Raw genomic sequence first — 21,461 nt, forward strand, 5'->3', positions numbered from 1 at the left:
GATGTGCAGGTTAGGTGGATTGGCCATGCTAAATTGCCCATAGTGTCCAGGGATGTGCAGGCTAAGTGGATTAGCCATGGCAAATGCAGGGTTACAGGGATAGGGTGGAATGCCTCTTCAGTGTCGGTTTGGACTTGATGGGCTGAATGTCCTGCTTCCACACTATAGGGATTCTATTCCACGGAAATGCTCAGCTTGCCAGCAATATTATCATCCCACAAATGGAAAAAAGCACACACTCGGCTTCAAATCAGAGGTTAGAAGGTTTATTCAAAAGTCTGACAACTTTCCTCTCTCAGATGAAGAAAGCATACTTGTGCTATTTGCAAGTAGTCAGTGTTCACGGCAACTGCTGTCAAGCAAACACAGTGTCCCAACATACAATACACCTGGCACACAAGGACAAGACTTTGAACCCAGTGAACAGATAGTCTAGTCCTCTGCTAGTTATTAAGTAGAAGGCACAGGTAAACGGTTATAATCCTGTACAAGTCCCTTTACCAGGCATGCATCAGGGTGTGAATCAGCCATTGAGCCAAACCTCTCAGAAATTAGCTCTTCCGAAATATCAATGGAATTAGGAAATCAGAATCAGTAGATTATTGCACATTGGAGATGAGCAGGAAGCAAAGCTTATACAAAACGTGGAGTTTTTCTCTAGAAGGTAGCTGAAAGTGTCCACAGTACCATTTCATTTGGCTCCTCTATGCCTGCTGAGACAACAAGAAACGATCGCATCGCTCCAGCATGGACTGGACAAGAGCCCTGCAACATAAAACGGGGCAGTCAGTCACATTATAGGATGGATAATCACACGATTTTTATTTTGATCGTTTTTTTAAACCTGACCTCTCTCAAGCCTGGACAACAATTGTACAGAGTGAGCTGCTATTTTGTGGGCAAACAGCAAACAGAACCAATCTTCTCATCCAATATCCACAGAGATGCAACTTTTCAGCTGGAAGCCTTTAAATACTCCAAAACAAGCTGCGTGCACAGAAACATCACGATGACCTACACAAAGATGATGTCAGGTCAGTGTTGAAGAGTTAGGACAGATGATCGAGGATGGTCAAAGCAGTGGCTTCAGAGAGGCTTTTAAAGATAAACTAAGAGGCACAGTACAAAGTTTGAGAGAAAGAGAGTAGGGGTGAGACATCTAAGTAGTTCTGGATACCAGCAGGGAAAGTGAGGCAGGAAAAATGCAAGCAAATTCAGATTTGTGGAATCGGACAGACAAATGAATACAATTGCAGAGGTGTGGTGTAAAAAAGTCAAACATACAAATTAGGTTCAGAAGTAGCCCATTTAGCCCCATGTGCCTGCTCAGCCATTCAATAAAATTATGAGAGATACAGTCATAGAGTCATACAGCTCGGAAACAGACCCTTTGGTCCAACCAGTCCATGCTGAATGTAATCCAAACTAAACTAGTTCCTCCTACCTGCTCCTGGCTCATATCCCTCCAAACCTTTCCTATTCATGTATCCATCCAAATGTCTTTTAAAAGTTGTAATTGTATCTGCATCCACCACTTCCTCAGCAAGTTCAATCCACACATGAACCACCTTCAGTGTAAAAGGTTTGCCTCTTATGTCTTTTTTAAAATCTCTGCTCTCACCTTAAAAAAGTGCCCCCTAGTCTTGAAATCCCCCATCCAAGGGAAAAGACAACTACCATCAACCTCTATTCTGAGGAAGGGTTCTACCAAAACGTTAACTCTGATTTTTTTTAACTTCACAGAGGCTGCCAGATCTGCTGAGCTTTTCCAGCAACTTCTGTTTTTGTTCCTGATTTACAGCATCCACAGTTCTTTCGGCTTTTACCATCAACTCTTTCTATACTGCTCATTATTTTATAAACTCCTATCAGGTCACCTCTCAACCTCCTATACTTCAGTGAAAAGTATGTTTGCAATTTGAATTCCAGGTTCCTATTTATGATAACAGGCTCCATAGATTAGGATTTTAGATTCAGTGCACTGGGAAACAAAGATCTAGTTGCTGAAGTTCTGAGGAAGGGTCACCGGACCCAAAACGTCAACTCTGATTTCTCTTCACAGATGCTGCCACACCTGCCGAGCTTTTCCAGCAACTTCTGTTTTTCATCCAGTTGCTGAATTTTGGTTCACTATTTGCAGTTGCAAATATTAGAGATTGGAAAGCCATTATCAAAGATTTTAAGAAAATCTACTTGACAAAGACCTGAATAACAGTTCCAGAAAGTTACAATGAATGAATAGAGTGTCTTGGTGATTGATGAGATATTCAATAGCAAGTTTAGCTCCAAGTCACATTAGATCCACAAGGTGTTCCAGTCTGGCCAGATAACCAGCAAGAGTACTGGGAATCTGTGACACGATGCAGAGAGCCTGCAAACAATGATTTTGGTTTCTTTGATCTTCAATGAAAGGAAGTTTTGGTTCTTTCAAAACTTCTAAGACAAGTAAAATGACAAAATTAAATCAGTCATGGGAAGTCAAAGAGTAATACAGCTCAGTGACACCTGAAGAAGTCATACTGGACTGAAAACATTAACTGTGTTTCTCCCCCCACAGATGCTGTCAGACCTGCTGAGTTTCTCTAGCATTTTCTGTCTATCAGATTGCTAGCATCCCCGCAATATTTTGTTTTTAAATGGAGCTGATCCTGCACCTGCAGATGACAATAACGAAGGGAGGTCACCAATAATGAATCCTTGGCCAACTAAAAGCTTATTATATGGCACAGGTACTATGGGCCAAATGGCCTCCTCCAGTGATGTTGGTACTGTGATTGCCGAGGTCGATACACAGAAGTCAGCCACAGATAAGAGATGCCGTGACGGCAGTGTGGTTATATAAAACGCTATGGCAAGACCAACAAGCATTAAAGGGACCATGGCTGTAATTGCTGAGGATATCAATGGTAACTTTGAGCAGAGCAGATTAGCTGCTGTTGTGAAGGGCAGAAATCAGACTGAAAAGATAAATTCGCTGTACTATGGGATAGGTGAGCAGAGCTAAAAAATGTCAACACATTCAATAATTTGAGCAAGGAAAAATGAGGTTGTGGTTGGAGATGATGCATGGGCAATTCCAAATGACATTCCCTGATCAGCCCAGATGCATATTGGCCAATTGTCTGAGCATCCCAGTTAACACATCACAGAGTAGAAACCTGGACTTTCAGCTACACTGAAAATACCTTAGACTAGAAGGACAATAAATGGAATATCAACAAGTTTGACTAAGCTGGGCTTGGAGCCCCTCTCACCTCTGTCTTTTCTCTGCAATTCTTAGGATGTCACATACTCTGCCGAATCTCTCAGACATACTCCCGTGCAGGCTGCAGTCCTGTAAGACAGAGAGTGCTCGGTCTGGGCCAATTGTCTTCGCAAGGAGCACAGCTACATTCTCGAGGGTGACACTGTTTGACCTATCAGCATCACCATTGATGACACTGTCTCCATTCTCCACAGCAGGACAGAAAGCGATGCGTTGGTGATTCCGAACCAGCTCCAGAATGAACTTCCACTCTTCCAAAGTCTCAGGCAACAGACCTAAACAAGGAAATACCATCAACTTTTAGAGAACTTTCCCAAAACTAATTCAGTTAGTTGGACCGGACACTACAACCAGCATTCTCACTCTGACCAGCCTGTAACACAAGACAGTGTAGTTTGAACAAACTCAATCCAGCCAGATTTATTCAAAACAACATGATTTGGGCAGATTGATTCAAACACAGGTTACTCAGGCCAATGCACTAGGGGCAGACTGAGTCCAGATAGAGGTACCCTGACAGGGCAGTAGTATAGACAGATTCATGCCCGGATCTACACATATTCCAAGCAATGCAGACAAAAATGAATTTGTCCAGAGATACTCAAGACAGTGTTGCTAGCAATCTTAATACAAAGTGGCAACATTCAGTACTTGGCATACCTCTCAACTCAGTCACAAGTCTTCTAGTTAAAGTCCAACTTCGAAAATCAAGGTTGACATTCCAAAGGATTACTGAGGTTGGGAGAGATTGCAGTGTGTACTACATTGTCAGAGGTGCTCTTTTCGGAGGAGACATTAGACAGAGTCTCCGTCTGCTTGTTGGATGTAAAAGATCCCATGGCACCTTTTAAAAAGAGCAGCAAAGCCACCCCACAACGTCCTGCTCAACATTTAACTCTAAATCAATATCACAAAGATGGATTATCTGGTCCCCATCCCATTGCTGTTTGTGGGAGTTTCACTGTACAAGTTGGCTGCTTGTTACAAGTTACAAACTGACTACATTAAGTGTTTCTTTGGCTCTGTAAAGTGCTTCAAGACATCTAGTAGTCAGGAAAGTGGCTATATAAATGGAAGTCTGTCTTTCCTTTCCTCTCCTTTCTCTACTGTTTGACTCCATTGTTTGAATAGAACCCTTCAGCCTCAAACAGTACCAGCCCAGCAAATCTACTGAGGAATCAAAGTAGAAGTCCAGAACCTTCAATAAGTACTTGAGACAACTGAAGATTTTGGGAAGTTAGTCTAAAAGAAATAAAACTTAAATAAATCTAAGCAATTTGATTAGACAATGAAATACAAACCATTCTGTTCATCAAGTAAGCCAATATCATCCAGGTAAACAATGACAGTAAAAGCTTCAACTCTGCAGCCTAACTGCAGACAAAGTGACAGGTATGCAGGCCAGAACCTGTGAATGAAAAGAAGCTCATATTAAACAATAGCCACTTCTTTACTTGGCCTTATGGAAAAAATCTGGTTGTAAACTTCTGAACATGCCTTATTTTCCACTAATTAATCACCACATCAAAATAGACACAGCTTTCTGACTTAGAGATCTCTTTTCTCTCCCTGACCAAACCTCTCCCCTTCTTTCACTATCCTACTTGTGCATTACTCACTCCTCTTTATTGATCCCGCTTCTTCTGCTCTTCCCAACATTTGAGCTTCTCCCCTTATTTACCCTGCAATCCCAGTCTCTCCTCCACCTTATGGATTCTACTTTCTTCATTTTACACAGTTTATCTTGAACACTGCCTTCCCCATCACCACATTTTGCTCTGTTACGTTTACGGCATTCATCTTGTTCTGTCCAAAATCCTCCCTGTGTAATTCCCCACTTTCTTCCAATTCCTAGCCACAGTGCTTCCTCTCAATTTCAACCCTATAATGTACCTGACTTGCTGTCCTCCTCCAATTTGAACTTTTATTTGAAGCCATTCTTACTCCAGATTATCATACACAACGTGCTGACATCAGCTTTGGTGATTATACAGCTAAACAAGGAATCAGATGAGACTTATACACATCTCCAAACTATCAGCCATCTCTCCTCCAATGCACTGTGAATTATTCATCTTTCATGACATATTGCAGTGCGCCTATCCTTCATTTCTCTCTTCATTCACAACTTGATCTCATTTATCACATTTTTGATTAAGCATTTTCCATCCAAAGGCAAACTATTTTTTTTAAAAGATTTTAAAATTCCACTTTAATTTTACAGATTTTGCAAAAATATTCCATTTGTCTCTGTTGAGCATGTTTCATTCAATGACTTTAATATTTACAAAATTCACTCCATGTCAGGTATACAGCCCAAGGATGAAAACAACTCAATAGGAAATTAAGGAAGTGCAAGAGAAGTAAGTGTGTAATCTGTAAGGAAATCAAGGGTTATGGGGAAAAAACAGGCAAGTGGAGTTGAGGATTATCAGAACAGCCATGATCTCATTGGGACAAATGGGCTACTTCTGCTCCTACATATTGTGATCTTGCTTTCTTCCAAAAATCACGCTTTCCTCTGATATACCTCAAGATATTTTCATACTCTAGTTTTAAAACGTACATTCTTTGTGAGGCACATATCCCAAAGAGTTCTACAGCTTCTAGCCCTTTGGAACATTACGGCTGAAAAGCTGAGGCTTAACTTTATGGGCATTTGGAAATGATTTCCATTTGCAGAAAGCAGTAAACTCTCACTATCTCTCAACATTGTTGATAGCTGCTGGGACACAGCTCCACAGGTAAGGACAGATTTTCTACAGTTCTGACAATTAGTGACTCTTTACACAAGTTCAGACAGTGAGTTTGGAGGGGCAATTCAACAACTGCAACACCACAGTGAACATCCATATTCTAATGACATGCAAAGCACACAGAAATGATGGGCAGAGTATTTGCGTGGGGGAAAGAATTCCTGGTCCAACTCTAATCCTGTACACAATTTAATTACAGTTCCTCAAGGCCAGCATGAATCAATTCAGCACATAGCGGAACTGGAATTTCTGGCCCTCAGTTTAACACAAGAGATACAGCAGACAGTACCAGCGAGGCTGCTACCGAACTTACCCATAGGATTTACAGATGTCTAACATTTTCTTTTTTGTCTCAAGGTCTCCTGGAAGCTGAATAAAGTAACTGATCAGCTGAGCATAGCCCCAGGTAAAACGATGGGAGTGAGGCCTGAGGGGGTAAACCAACAGCACTATTTATTTAAACTTCAAATGAACAATGCAAATCCAAATCAAACATTCTCCTATCTCCTCAAACTAGCTGAAGCACTTTGGCCTCAGAGATGAAGTGAGTGTTCATGTATCACTTCAGGGACTTGAGCAAAAAAGTTAGACTGATACTCCAAGGAGTGACGCTGAATCAGAGATGCCATCTTTCAGATACACTGCCTGACCAAGAACCTGTGTGCTTGCTCAGGTGAATGTAAAATATCCCACGGGACTTTTTTGAACAGCAAGGGATTTGTGGCTACCATTTATTTCTCAACGAGCAACAACTGAAAGAAAGTTACTGTTATACAATAAGAAATACTACACCCAATTCTATATAGCAAAGTCCTCACATTGCAAAAAATAGAGTTGAAAATTAAACATTTTGGGAGCCAAGATAATACAAGCTAAATAAGGCAATTTCTTCTTTTTACTTTGTGATATTTTTTCTCTCCTTGTTGCTCTGCAAAGTCAAAAGATGATGTGTCAAATTGTATGGTTTTGTACCAATCACACACACATTCACCTTGTCTCTGGGAATTGTGAAATGCAAAGAACAATAGGACTGTAACAAAATGTATTTTAATACAAATGTTTCAGAATGGAATATTAGAAATGACTAACCTGCCAAGAAATCTTGAGAGTTTGTAATCAACCAAAATGAAGTTACTTGAATATCATTTTTTATTCATTCATGGAAACTGGATATTGTCAGTTGGGCCAGGGTTTATTGGCCATCTGTGGTTTCCCAGGGAAAAATGATGGTGAGCTGCCTTTTTGAACTGCTGCAGTCCTTGGAATGTAGGGATTTTACACTGTTCATGCATGACAAGTTATTTGTTGTGTCAAATTATTTGTTACCACTCAGAATGTTTCACTTTCAGAATTTTAAAACATATTTGCAAAATTTGGGAAAACAAATCATATTCACGTGATAAGCACAGCTATGCCCTAACACACAGAATTAGTCACAATGCACCAGATCATTTACTCTAATCACATACCTTGTGCATTGTAAATTACACATTATAACAAGGAGGGCATCATGTAATGCACCTAGAGCACATATGTGTATCTCCTTCTTACCTGGGATTTCCATCTATATCGGTGGTGTCAATCTTCTGAGGAGCATCATGAGACACAGCAAGTTGCAGCCAATCTAATTTCCTTTCTTTAGGCTGAAGAATGGCTTCCAACAGATGCAATCTGCTCATGCAAAACACACAGAAAATCTTCAGTTCAGGATCAGCCAATTATTTGCAGAGGACACCACTCATCCCAAAATGAAGACCATTTTCATTATTTTTACAAAAGGAATTTCCCCGAATTATGCACCTCTTCTTTGAAAGCAGAAACTCTTGCTGGATACGTTACCAAATTTTGACTACGAACATTGCAGTACAATGATAAAGCCTTAGCCCCAAGATGGAGAGACATATCTACCCTTGGGGGTCATTGGATAGTACTGAGGAGCACAAACACTTATCAATTCTGGCTCTCTTACTTGAGGTTGAGAATCCAAATTCAACGGATGTAATGTCACCAATGTAGTATAAATCAGGAACTGAATTCTGAACTAAGGAATTTCAAAGATATTGGACGTGGATATTTCTAATGGTCCTTCAGTTTGTTACAAACATAAATGCTTGAAATTGGAAAATAATGATAAGGGAAAAGGATTAAATTTTGCTCTCCTCAATGTATACTGAATTCACTTTATGGAATTGCTGTACCATTGAAGAGGAACTCATCTGTAAAGTTTTCATTGATTCACAGAGCACTAACTGCGTAAACTGGAAACTATAATAAATAGCATCTACTTTGTCTCTGGCTGTGTTCCTCTACAAGATGCACAATATGGTTACATTTATAAACCAAGAGAACTAGCTGATCACACTAACCTTTGGTCCTCCGGCTTGGATTTAAGCAGGTTGTCCACATATGCTAAGAAGTGAGCTGGTTGCTTCTGACATAATTCCTTCATGTCAGATGGGAGAATGTGGGGATAGAACTGGACAAAAGACCTCAGTGCAATTTCACCAAATTTCTCATACATTCTGCAGAGATCACACATACAATTCAATCAGAAGACATGGCTATCAATAAGTCTCAATCTCAATCAGAAACTCACTAGAGGGCTAATCTCTGAATTATTGTTAAAAGGTTATATCCATGATTCTGCAAATAGTAAGCCTGATTCAACAGTCTCTCTTCTATGCAAGAGAAAGAATAACAAGATGACTTGTTAAATCACTTTATTTTGTTAAGGCCTTTTATTTCCTCAAAGGAAGGATTTGCTTGTCTTTATTAGATCGGATACGAGAAAGGGTTTGCAAACAGCAGAGAAACATAGCTTAGAAAATATATTTAAGGGGTTGACGGTGGAAAGACAAGGGCAGACGTTTAAAGAATATATGGATGAACTTCAACAGTTGTACATCTCTGTCTGGTGCAAGAGTAAAACAGGGAAGGTGGCTCAACCAAGGCTAACAAGGGAAATCAGGATTGTGTTAAAGCCAAAGAGAAGGCTTATAAGATAACAAGGTGTAGAGCTGGATGAACACAGCAGGCCAAGCAGCATCAGAGGAGCAGGAAAGCTGACGTTTCGGGCCTAGACCCTTCTTCTTATAAATTGGCCAGAAAAAGCAGCAAACCTGAGCACTGGGAGAAATTTTAAATTTAGCAGAGGAAGACCAAGGATTTAATTCGGAAAGTGAACTTGCGGAAAACATAAAAATTGACTGCAAAAGCTTTTATAGATATGTGAACAGAAAAAGACTAGTGAAGACAAATGTAGGTCCCTTGCAGTTAGAATCAGGTGAGTTCATACTGGACAACAAAGAGATGGCAGACCAATTGAACAAATACTTTGGATCTGTCTTCACTAGGGAGGACACAAATAACCTTCAGGAAATGCTAGGAGACAGAGGGTCAAGCATGAAGGAGAAGTGAAGGAAATCCTTATTAGTCAGGAAATGGTACTGGGGAAATCGACGGGATTAAAACCTGATAAGTCCGCAGAACCTGATGCTCTGCATCCCAGAGTACTAAAGGACGCGACCCTAAAAATAGCAGATGCATCGGTGATCATTTTCCAGCATTCTGTAGATTCTGGAAGAGTTCCAATGGACTGGAGAGTAGCTACTGTAATCCCACTCTTTAAAAAAAAGGAGGGAGAGAAAATGGGGAATGATAGGCTGGTTAGCCTGACATTGGTGGTGGGGAAAATGCTGGAGTCAATTATTAGGGATGTAAGAACTGAGCATTTGGAAAATGGTGACAGAATCGGTCCTAGTCAGCATAGACTCAGTAAAGGGAAATAATGCTTGAAAAATCTCCTGGAATTTTTTTGAGAATATGACCAGTAAAGTGGACAAGGGTGAATCAGTAGTTGTTGTGTATCTGGACTTTCCAAAGGCTTTTGACAAGGTTCCACACAAGAGATTAGTAAGGAAAATTAAAGTTTACGGTATCGGAGGTAATATATTGACATGGATAGAGAACTGGTAGGCACACAGGAAGCAGAGTGTTGGAATAAATGGGTCCTTTTCAGAGTGGCAGTGGGGTACTGCAGGGTTTAGTGCTGGGATCCTAGCTGTTCACAATATACATGTACGATCTGAACGAGGGAATTGAATGCCACATCTCCAAATTTGCATATGACACTAAGCTGGGTGGCAGTGTGTGCTGTGAGGAAGATGCTAAGAGGCTGCAGGGTGACTTGGACAGGCTGGCTGGAGTGCGTAAACACTTGGCAAATGCAATATAGTGTGGATAAATGTGAGGTTATCAACTGCAAAAACAGGAAGGCAGATTATTATCTGACTGGTGGCAGTTAAGGAAAAGGTGAGGCGCGATGAGACCTGGCTGTCATGGTAGAACAGTCACTGAAGATTGGCATGCAGGTGCAGCAGGCAGTGAGGAAAGCTAATGGCATGCTGGCCTCTATAGCGAGAGGATTTGCGTAGTGGAGTAAGGATGTCTTGCTGCAGTTATACAGGGCCTTGGTCTCCTAGTCTGAGGAAGAACATTCTTGCTACTGAGGGAGTCCAGCAAAGGTTCACAAGACTGATACCCGGGATAGCAGGACCAACATATGAGGAAAGACTGGATCGACTGGGCTTGTATTCACTGGAATTTGGAAGAATGAGGGGGGATCTCATAGAAACATATAAAATCCTGATGGGACTGGACAGGCTAGATGCAGGAAGAATGTTCCCATGTTGGAGAAGTCCAGAACAAGGAGTCACAGTCTAAGAATAAGGGATAAACCAATCAGGACTGAGATAAGGAAGCATTTCTTCACTCAGAGTTGTGAATCTGTGGAATTCCCTCCCACAGGAAGCTGTTGGGGCCAGTTCATCAGACATATTCAAAAGGGTGCTAAATGTGGCCTTTGTGACTAAAGGGATCAAGGGGTACGGAGAGAAAGCGGGAATGGGATACTGAGATTGTATGATCAGCCATGATCATATTGAATGGTAGGGCATGTTCGAACGGTCGAACCTGCACCTATTTTCTATGATTCTATGTTTCATCATTAATACATAGTAGCAGCAGTGTGTACCATTTACAATGCACTGCAGAAATTACTAAGGCTTATTAGATAGCACCACCGAAATCCAAGACCTCTACCGTCTAAGAAGGACAAGGGAAGCAGATACATGGGAACACTACCACCTGCAAAGTCCCCCTCCAAGTCATTCACTTTCCTGAATTGGAAATATAACACCCCTCCTTCATTGTTGCTGGGTCAAAATCCTGGAACTCCCTCCTTAATAGCATTGTGGGTATACCTGCACCATCTGAACTGCAGTGGTTTAAGAAGGCAGTTGACCACCACTTTCTTGAGGGCAATTAGGAATGAACAATAAATACCGGCCCAGCCAGCAATATCCACATCCCATGAATGAATAAGAAATGACACTGGTCAAACAAGTCCTGAAGGAGGAAATTAGGAGGCGATAGAGGTAGGAAATATTGGACAAAGGCCAACACCATCAAATTATACAGCGGGACAGAACAATTTTCTAAAATTGAAAAGGTGGCCAACTAATAGCTGAGTAATGGTGCATTAACAGTGACAGATAACACACACTCCACTGCGAAGGAAAACCCGAAGTGAGGTGATCCAGCTCAATGGACTCCAGAGTTTAAACAACAGGTGGGAAAACACAATGGCGCTTCATCGGAGGCTGCACTGATGATGTTACCCAGCAGGGTAACGAAACATCTGCTAAACAACGAACCAGCTCGGCGAGCCAACCAACAACAACATCCACAACCCGAGCTACAAATCTACTCTAAAACCTTAGACACACTGCCACCACATGCTCCAGTGTTTGAGTGTGAAAGAAAGAGCAAGACAGCATGTGAGAGAGCGCGAGAGCGAGCGCAAGAATGTTTCTCCAATGCAAAGTTCCCACAAGAACAGTGAATCCTTTTAGGAACAACAGTCCTGACAGGAAGTGAAACATCCTATTTAAAAAATTGGTTTTATAACATAATAATACAGGTTTACCTGGCTGCATGTGCTAATAGGAAAGGACTCTGTAACTGCTTCTCACCACTGAGTAACTTCAGCACCTTCCGCAGATCTCCATCCTTAATGGTATCAGAGATGGAGTGAAACTGTGTTACCTCTGCAGTAAATAAATCAAATCTGAGTTAATACAGGCTTTGAGGCGGCCCCTGTTCTAGTATCTGGTTTTGCAAAACCAGAATCAAAGCAGTTCATCAAGAACTGCACTTAATACCTCCCACCACTCTAACCACTGCCAGTTGCAACTAGCTAGTTCAAAATTACAGTCTGGGTGCCCTTGGTTTCTCCAATTATAGTCTGGGCCCAAAGTATCCCAGATATTCCTGATGCACAGTGACTGGTGGCAAGGTGAAGTCCTCCTCCCACCACAATAGTGCAATGTCAGAGACAGATAGTCTCACCACAACTCATCATCACATCAACACGATAGTCCTCTTTCCTTTATTAGCATTTGTGAACCTTTACATTCACAGGCGTAGGTAATGCTGATATACAGCAGTTGAGCTCAAAAGCAGACTGTTTAAACTGCATTTCAATTAACTCTTCCTATTGCTGGCATTTTGTTTCTTTTTCTCTATGGTGGGGAATCAATGTTTTTCCTTTGCTCTGCATGGCCCATTTGTCACTTTGCATAGCATACTTTCAAGGGAATGAGACAGCATAAGTTAGGATTGCAACCAAGTGTACTACTGTTTTTGTTAAGCATCCACAACTAGACATTTCTGTCACTTGTCTCTAAACAACAATTAGAAGGAACTTTCATTTATTTTCCTTTCTCTAACCCAGGGCACCAAAGTCAACTGTAGCATCAACAAATCTAACAAACACAGATGTTCCAGCAAAGATTGAGAATTTTCCTTCTCGGTATAGTTTAATCACTCCGAGGATAAGTCTGCCAAGATTCTACTGGTATTTCAATGAAAACTAAATTGGGCAATCACAGTTAACGTTTCGGATCTGGTAACCCTTTCTCAGAACAGAAGGAAGTTCTGAGGAAGGGTCACCAGACCCGAAACGTTAGCTCTGATTTTTTTCTTCACAGATGCTGCCAGACCTGCTGAGCTTTTCCAGCAACTTCTGTTTTTGTTCCTGATTTACAGCATCCGCAGTTCTTTTGGATTTTTATTTTGACAGAAAATGGAAGATTAGTGCAGCCTCTAATCAGAGGAAAATTGTTTGATGTCAAATAAAGAGAGATTATTGAGGTAGCTTTCCTGATGTCTGTACAATCACATAATATTGATCAACAGATGGCTAGAAGCGCATAGTATATGGTAAGGAATGGAGAGAGGTGCAGCGGGGGTACAGAATAAACAGCACAGGTATGAAATCAATGTTAGAAACTATTGGTTTGTATTTACCTTGTAATCCCAGGATGAGAGTTTGCCACACCCGAGGAGAGGACCAGTTACGAGCTGTGATGCAGCGCTTCACTCTTATCAAATCTAACAGGAAGAAATAATTTCGCAAATACAGACACGCCTGAGTTACAGTGGCATCTTCGGGCAGTTCCATTGCTGTGGATTTGTCCTTCATCATACTTTCAAACATTCCTAACTCAAAACACAAAGTGCTCAGTTCTGTCATGTCCATAAAGAGATCTGCTGGTATGCTGCAGGGAGAGGCTGTGACAAAGGGCACACTGGACGACTCGGATGAAACTGGATCATCATCTACCACTGCATCCTTAGGTGCAACTGTCTTCTCCATTGCTCCTTTTCCATGTTTTGGGATTGGTCTGTTCACCTGGTCTTGATGGACAAACGTTACTGACTCTTCTCTCTGCTCTTGATGGGGAAGCAAGTCAGAATCCACTTCTGGTTCTTCATGGCTTGAAAGAGATATTGACTGTTCCTCATCTTCTTGAAAACTTAATGGCATTGACTCTTCCCCCTCTTTTTGAAGGAATGTTGCTGGTTCCTCTTTATTCTCTTGGCAGCTAATTGCTGTTAACTTGTTTTCTTCTTCTTGATGATTGAGTACTGCTGGCATCTCCATCTCTCTATAGGCAAATATCACTGAATCCTGGTGACTGAATACTGCTGACTCCACCTCTGAGGAGTCATTCAGAATTTGAGTTTTTACATCAAATCGAAATGTTTTTTCCAAATGAGGGAGCCAACATTGGAGTGTTTCCTTCAGAAGGGAGGTGTCAAACAAAACCAGGGGATTTCGTAGTTTAATCCTACAAAGAAAAGGACAACCCTCAATTCAAGCTAGTCACAGACCAGCCAGCCAACTCTCAGTTTTATATATTACCGATCCAAGCAGTCTCACATCTCATTAAATTTGAAACACAAGTGATCCTAAATCTTTAAATCAGGCAAATTATTCTACATGTTTTAAGACATTTACTAGTAATCAATATAGAAGACAAACAATCTATAGTACAAACAGTGGACAATGGGATATTAACTGACCACAGTCAAGGCAGCAGTAGTGGTGCTGAGGGTATCTGTTCAGAGACTGATTGTTGAGGCAAGGCAAAGGGGGTTTTATCCCACTTCTAATAATTATGCATTAGTCCTGGGAGTTACACAACAGTGTAGAGGGAGGGCTGTTTTTGCAAAACTTGTGCTTCAAAGTTACTTGAAGGATGCTTGTTATGGACAAGGGGTGTTCAAAATCAAAAAGGTACTTCACTCGTCAGTGGTCATTAGGCATGTAACAAAACAAAGAAACCTGTATTCACACTCACATAGCTTCTGCTGTTGCCAGTTTCAGCTCCTGCAGTTTATCCTCCTTCTGAGGCTCGTTATCAATGCTCAAGCTGTGATGAGACAGCATATTACAGTTATAATTAACATCCACCACTACATGCAGACTGACTTAACCCTCATATTTGCCTCTTTTTCTGGATCCTGCTCCCTATCCCCACTTGTGACTTCTAAGTTTCTTCCAATAACAATTCTGCAATTTAAACAATTTTTCCTGAACTTAACAGTTAAATGACTAGAGCAAACTGTTGCGCTTCTGGTCTTTACAAATAACATGCAGGATCTTGGGTAGATGTGAAGCTTGGACGTCAGCTGCTGAGGGTCAACAGATGGAGAGAGATGTCAGAGGCCTCTTCCCCGATGACATGGTGGATAAAAGCATCATTTACTGTAAAACAAGCAGCAAAGACCTGTGCTGAAACAGCTGATCACATTTTATTCACCACACCAGTTTGTGTAGCTAAGGAACTAAATAGCAAATCAGGAAGGAAATCAGTCATAATGATAGTTATTGCTGATCCATGCTGGAAAGTGATCATACAAAGGTAATGGACAAGTGGCTTCTCTGATGTTTCTAAAAGGAATTCTATCAACATTCATGGTCTATATTCACACAAAGAACAGCCAATGGAACTGGCCAAACAGGAAATATGTTCCAGGAAGAAATGATTGCCTTCGGTTTAGGAACAGTTAAAAAACAAAGGAGGGAATAAATACTGACTTATAGTGAGCACACAGCAAGGAGTGTGTCACATGTTAATTTAGCTAACAGCAAGAGAAGTAACTAACTTTGGGGACAAAATGAGTCCAAAAGAGATAAGGTTCTGGTTTCAGATCAAAATTGGTATGCAATATTATGTCATGATAACAGAGCAGTTAAATTACTTGAGATAAAAGATTTTTCTTACCTGCATTCCAGGTCCTCCATTTGCGCCTGGAGTGGCTCACTATCTTTTATTTCTGATTTGAATCGGAAGTCAGAGTTGGGATGAAGTGTACTGATAGTTTCTTTTGTTTTCCTGACAAAGCTGGAGACACTATAAAACAGGTCAAAAAAGGTTCAAGAGGTGTTGCTTCTCCAGAGACACAGGGCATCTAATCTGACGTGCTTTTAGGTTTGAACAGACAGGGAATATTTACCTTGTTGGCCCTCATTGCATCAATCACAGGATAGGCTTGGATGAAGATGACTTTTTGCTATTTGATCTCTACCTTTCCAAAAGCAATGCTACTTGTTCCTCCCAATACAGATGCCAGTTATTTTTCTCTAAGTTTGAAATCTTGCAGTACAGAGCACCTTTGCTGACAGCCTATTCCAGGCAATGCCACCCTTTAGATAAAAAGGAATGCTTTGACATTTGTTCTAAGCTTGCTGCTCACAATCCTGAAGTTATGCCCCCTCTTTCTGCTGCCTGACACAACTGAAATAATTGCTCCAGGTTTGTATGTGTGCCATGTTCCTTCAGGACATTCCCAGATATTACTGTCTTCTAAAAAGACACATGCAAGAGATTATCTGCATTTGTGCATCTGTTCCATTAGAAGCCTGACAGCTCACCATGTGGAGACAGACCCCCAGAACCTGACCACTGGGGTTTTTCTACTCCTTTGGCAAGTAGAATCAGTGAGGCTACAATTAGTTACATAAACGCTGTTTCTAGTTAGTCTTACATTTGTGGCAAGGAAATTGTTGCAGACTGTTTTCAAGGACAGCGTAACTGATCACCTCAAAAAATTACAGTTAATCAGGGGGAGTCGGAATGGATTCATGAAGTGTAGGTCATACCTGACAAACCTCAGATTTTTGAAGGGGTGATAAAAGTGGTAGACAGAGGATGCTGTTTGTATTGACTTTCAGAACGTAGATGCCCACAGAATTGGAAGGAAATAACTGATAGGAAATTGGTTGAGTGGCAAGAAATATTTGAATTATGGGAAAGTACTCAAATTAGCAAGATATGACTAGTGGTGCCCTGGAGGGATCTGTGTTGGGGTCTTCATTATTCACAATATTCATTAACGGTTTGGATAAGGCATAAAAAGTCAAAAATCCAAATTTGTTCATGACACAAATTTGGGCAGCATTGTAGACAATGTTGTCGACAGCATAAAATTACAACGGGGTATCAATCAATTAGGCGAATAGGCAAAGCTTTGGCAGATGGATTCTGATACAAGTGTAGTTATCCATTTTGGACTGACAAAGGATAGATCACGGTATTTTTTGGAAAGTACAAAGTTAAATACAGTGGATGTCCAATAAGATTTGGGAGCTCAGTTGCATAGTTCTTTAAAATGCCACAAAAGGTGCAGAAAATAATCAAGAATGGAATGCTGGCCTTTGTATCTAAAGAGCCACAGTATAAAGATGCAGATGTTATGCTGCAGTTATACAAAACACTGGTTAGACTCTACTTAGAGTACTGTGAGCAGGTCCAGGCACAATACCTTACGAAGGATGTTTTGGCCCTGGAGAGATTTCAACACAGATTTACAAAGATGATATCTGGACTTCAGGGGTCAAGTTATGAGGAGAGATTAGACAAATTAAGCTTTTATTCTCTAGAATTTAGAAGGTTAAAGAGTGACTTAATCAAGGTTTTCAGGATATTAACAGGGAAAGACAGGATAGATAAAGATAAACTGTTTCCACCGGTTGAATATTCTAGAGCGAGGGAGCATTGTCTAAGAATTAGGGCCAGGCCATTGAGGAGAGACGTTAGAAAGCAGTTTTACATGCAGAGTAGTGGAGGTTGGAACTCTCTTCCTCAAACAGCAGTCTATGCTAATTCAACTGTTAAATTTAAATCTGAGGTAGACAAATTTGTATTAAACAAGGGTATCAAAGGAAATGGGCCAAGGCAGGTGCATGGAGTTAGACCACAGATCAGCCATAATCTTAAAGAGTGGTGGAGCAGGCTCGAGGGACTGAAAGGCTTACTCCTATTTCTATGAAAAGACACAGAACTAAAGGGATACGCTGATGTAGGTTTCATGGCTGCCAATTTGCCTCACTGTGCAAGTCACATTCAATCATATGGAGATTCAGGATTTATGAGACAATAAATCCCCAGAGAGGTATAAACGTCTTCCATGCTACCTTATCAAAAATGGAGATTTTAAAATCTGTACCAGGACTTTGAAACTAAATACTTTTGGATATGAAAGCTAAAATGACTGCTGACATGAGCTAATCCAAGCTAATTTTTGAACTTCTAAATGCAGTTCGAGAGAAGTCATGTGACTAATCAAGCTGTATGTATGTATATGGTCTTGGGTTAGCAGAAGAGGTACCAGGAGGAGGGAGAAGCTGCTTTCTCCTCTTCCTCCACCCTTCAATCTGCCAGCCAAACCCGTCTAAAGAGTTGCTGACTGTGTCTACATGCCCACAGCCAGACAGGATTATAAAGGAAAAGCCTTTGAGTTTCTGTAGTAACATCTCCAAAAGAAAAGGAACTGTATAACTGATTTTTGAAACATCACCTCACTGGAGAATCAAAAGCCAGCGAAGTACAAGCAAATCAGAATACAAGCCGTACAGCATGACCAGAGACTTAATGTTTCTGGACTTAGTATTTAGTCAAATTTACCTTCCTCTACTTTTTAGGTGTGATTGTGTGTATGGATTACAAGTGTGTGTGCTGTGTTTTGGGATTTATATTAACCCTTTTAATGTTTGTACCCAGGTCACTTTCAGAATAGTAAATCTGACCGCTTTGTTAAAAGATCAAGAAAGCCTAATTGGTTAATCCTGTGCAACCAGTCCATAAACTGGATTGACTGGTCTGTCTTCCAAATTTTAAGATCTTTTACAAGCAATTCAGGATGAAAAAAGCACTGGAAAGCTAATCCATTCCTCGTTACCTAATCATAAAAAAACCTCACTGTTCCCATTAGACTAAATAGCAAGTGCTATTTGACCACCGGCACACAACAGTAAAAGCTAATACTGTCCTCACCCGACTTCTTCACATATTCCAGAAGTAGTCAGTAGTTGATGGTTTTTTCCCCTCTTCGCAGAGTTGTACCAAAATAAAACGCTTAAATGTTGTCTACCTTGCCCAGCAAATACAGATGAGGGATCAATCCCTGGCTGCTGTGATCATCTGATTCAGGCAAACACTGTTATTACCGGTCAGAGTGTTTATTGGGGTCATATCAAAAATTGCAATAGTGTCAGTAGCAAACAATTAAAGTTACCTTTCCTTCATAGCCTGTAAAGAAACTCGTGAAGATGTGGAACGGAATGATAATGGAAGATGAAATGGAATCGGTGTTTCACTCCGATCACCTTCAATATTCAAGGATGAATGGGAGACATTGTCTAACAAATGGAAAAAAATACAAAACATCAATGGAGAACAGCATACCTCCCAATTGGTACAGGTCCGAACCACAGACCTGATGATATAATAGATGTAGTAAAGAATGCAACAAATGAATGCGCCAAGCAGTATACTCAATCTGCAGTGTTGTAACGATGGATTTAGTGGTATTACATGTTTCTTTTGAACTGACAAATGGGCTAATTTTCCATGCAACATTTCTCATTGGCACTGTCCTCATTTAAGTAAATCGAGCGGAGTTCCAGCAAAGCACAGATTTAGCCCCAGTTTAATTGTCCTCCCTAAGGACATCACCTCTCCGTACCTTGCTCTTCCTCTTGTACTGAAGTAAATTCCCTCAGCCTCTCCTCTTCAGACAGATGGCTGTGCAATGAACCAGAGTCCTCATCTGATTGGCTACCTCGACGACTAATCACACGATAAATACCTGAATCTAGGACATTAAAACTCTCCTGAAAAAAAAAATCAAAATGTAAAATCTTGAGAAGCTGCAGTTTCTCTTTTGTTTATTGTACCATATTCTTTGCTTCCACGCCATCTGGCTCCAATAACATGGATAATTCGGTAGATACATTTCCCTGCACATTGACAGATCGTTCAGGTGGTCACTCTTCCTGTAAGAGCTGAGATTAGTGCTGTCCAACACATGGAACAGCAATAGATTTGTGGCAAATTGCACTGTTCATTTTTTACAGCCACACTCTAGCTGTGTTCAAGTTGCAGCAGTGGCAATTAACACGAATGTCACATACTAGATTTATTTGTAAACGGCCTCTAATTGAGCCAGGAAGAATCAATCACATTGCTGTTAGACAGGAGTGACGTATCAGCTAGACTGTGATAATGTTTAGCTGTGTCTGTTCTGATGAAAGTTATTTATCTGAAAGATTAACTCTCTCTCTCCATGGATACAGCTGGACATAACAAGTATCTACATACAAACATATGAATCAGAAGCTGAAGTAAGCCACTTGAACCTCTCAAGTATGCTCTTGGTGTTCTCTATTTCTGAATTTTTAAAATCAGTCTACAGGTCATTTGCCCTTCTCCAGGCTCCGGTTTGGGTGTATAGATCTCGATTGCTGAAGGTTTAAAATCTCAAACATATTTTCAAAACGGGTACATTTGTTGAGACAACAAGGTGCAGGGCTGGATGAACACAGCAGGCCAAGCAGCATCATAGGAGCAGAAAGGCTGACGTTTCGGGCCTAGACCCTTCATCAGAAAAGCTTTTCTGTGGGTTCTCTGACAGTGGCCTCATGGCCAATGGCGGCGGGCACGTTGTGGGGAAAGTCCTGGGTATGGCTGGGGATTTGGGGGGTGGAGGAAGCCCGTTTTGGGTGGCAGGCACCAGTAAGTTTACTGTACTTACAGTTTTTAGTGTCCAATAAAGCCGAGTAGAATTGTGAGTTCAGGTTGTGGATCCTACAGAGAATGAAAAACAGGAGAGGTCCTTTGCAGGTCTGGGAGAGGGAGGCTCTGAGCTGGGGCAGGCTTGATTGTAGTGCCTGGAGATGCCGGCGCATTGCTGCAAGTGTGTGTTTCAGGAGTCGCAGGGAGAAACGCTTCTGAAGGATCTCAATGCCATGAGTGTAGATATTGTCCCGGTTGGGGCCAAATTGGGAAGGCTTGAATGTGGATTGTAGCCCATTGGGAATGATCTGGTTCCGTAGGCAGGTACTAAGAAAGGTGATGTGGCTGTAGTACCTGGTTTGCTTCAGGACATGGTCGAGCAGTTTCAGGGCCGAAGAGATGACGAGAGAGTTGCAGTGGGAGAGAGATCCCCTGAGGTTTGACCTTTTCTGATGAAGGGTCTAGGCCCGAAACGTCAGCCTTTCTGCTCCTATGATGCTGCTTGGCCTGCTGTGTTCATCCAGCCCTGCACCTTGTTGTCTCGGATTCTCCAGCATCTGCAGTTCCTACTACATTTGTTGAATTGTGTTGCACACATTTTGCAGCATGTGGTGAATATAGGGACTTGATCACCACATAAATGGTGAGCACTGAAATCCTGTTGGACAACACTTGGACGATGTATGTCAATATGTTGCTTAATCCTTAAGAGCAGCACCAGCAAGCTAAAAATCTTACCTGCTTTCCAATGAAAGTCACTTGGTAATAATTATCAGGCAGATTGCTTCCCTCATCAGATCAGGAGATCAGCCAACTCAGACCTGGCAACTAAACTAATGACACACTGAGTAGCATATTTACCCATCAAATCTGTTCTGAAACAGACAGATATTTTCTCAAGAGCTAAAGGTGACTAACAACAGGATGTATTCAAGTTCAATACATATGACCATCAGTGCCAGCCACCACAAAACCCCACATACTGAACTAAAAACCAGGCATCTTGGCAGATGTCTT

The 21,461-nt window shown here is 41.2% G+C and overlaps 1 protein-coding gene across 5 annotated transcripts in view; it reads right to left on the minus strand.

Moving 5' to 3' along the window:
• Positions 1–250: 250 nt before the first annotated feature.
• hps5 (HPS5 biogenesis of lysosomal organelles complex 2 subunit 2) overlaps positions 251–21,461 on the minus strand; it is a 43,914-nt gene continuing 22,703 nt past the window's right edge. For 4 of the 5 annotated variants that reach the window (XM_020511660.2, XM_048607026.1, XM_048607029.1 and 1 more), the window contains 12 exons: positions 19,396–19,543; positions 18,946–19,069; positions 15,654–15,782; positions 14,727–14,798; positions 13,390–14,213; positions 12,008–12,128; positions 8,388–8,543; positions 7,573–7,692; positions 6,335–6,448; positions 4,567–4,673; positions 3,255–3,540; positions 251–765 (listed from right to left, as the gene is read on the minus strand). In XM_020511660.2, coding sequence (XP_020367249.1) covers positions 705–765; positions 3,255–3,540; positions 4,567–4,673; positions 6,335–6,448; positions 7,573–7,692; positions 8,388–8,543; positions 12,008–12,128; positions 13,390–14,213; positions 14,727–14,798; positions 15,654–15,782; positions 18,946–19,069; positions 19,396–19,543 — 2,262 coding nt within the window. In that variant the 3' untranslated portion in view covers positions 251–704. The other variant, XM_048607030.1, reaches the window with a different exon arrangement.

The sequence above is a fragment of the Rhincodon typus genome, chromosome 17 (genome assembly GCF_021869965.1).
Source record: "Rhincodon typus isolate 14 chromosome 17, sRhiTyp1.1, whole genome shotgun sequence".
Classification (NCBI taxonomy): Eukaryota; Metazoa; Chordata; class Chondrichthyes; order Orectolobiformes; family Rhincodontidae; genus Rhincodon; species Rhincodon typus.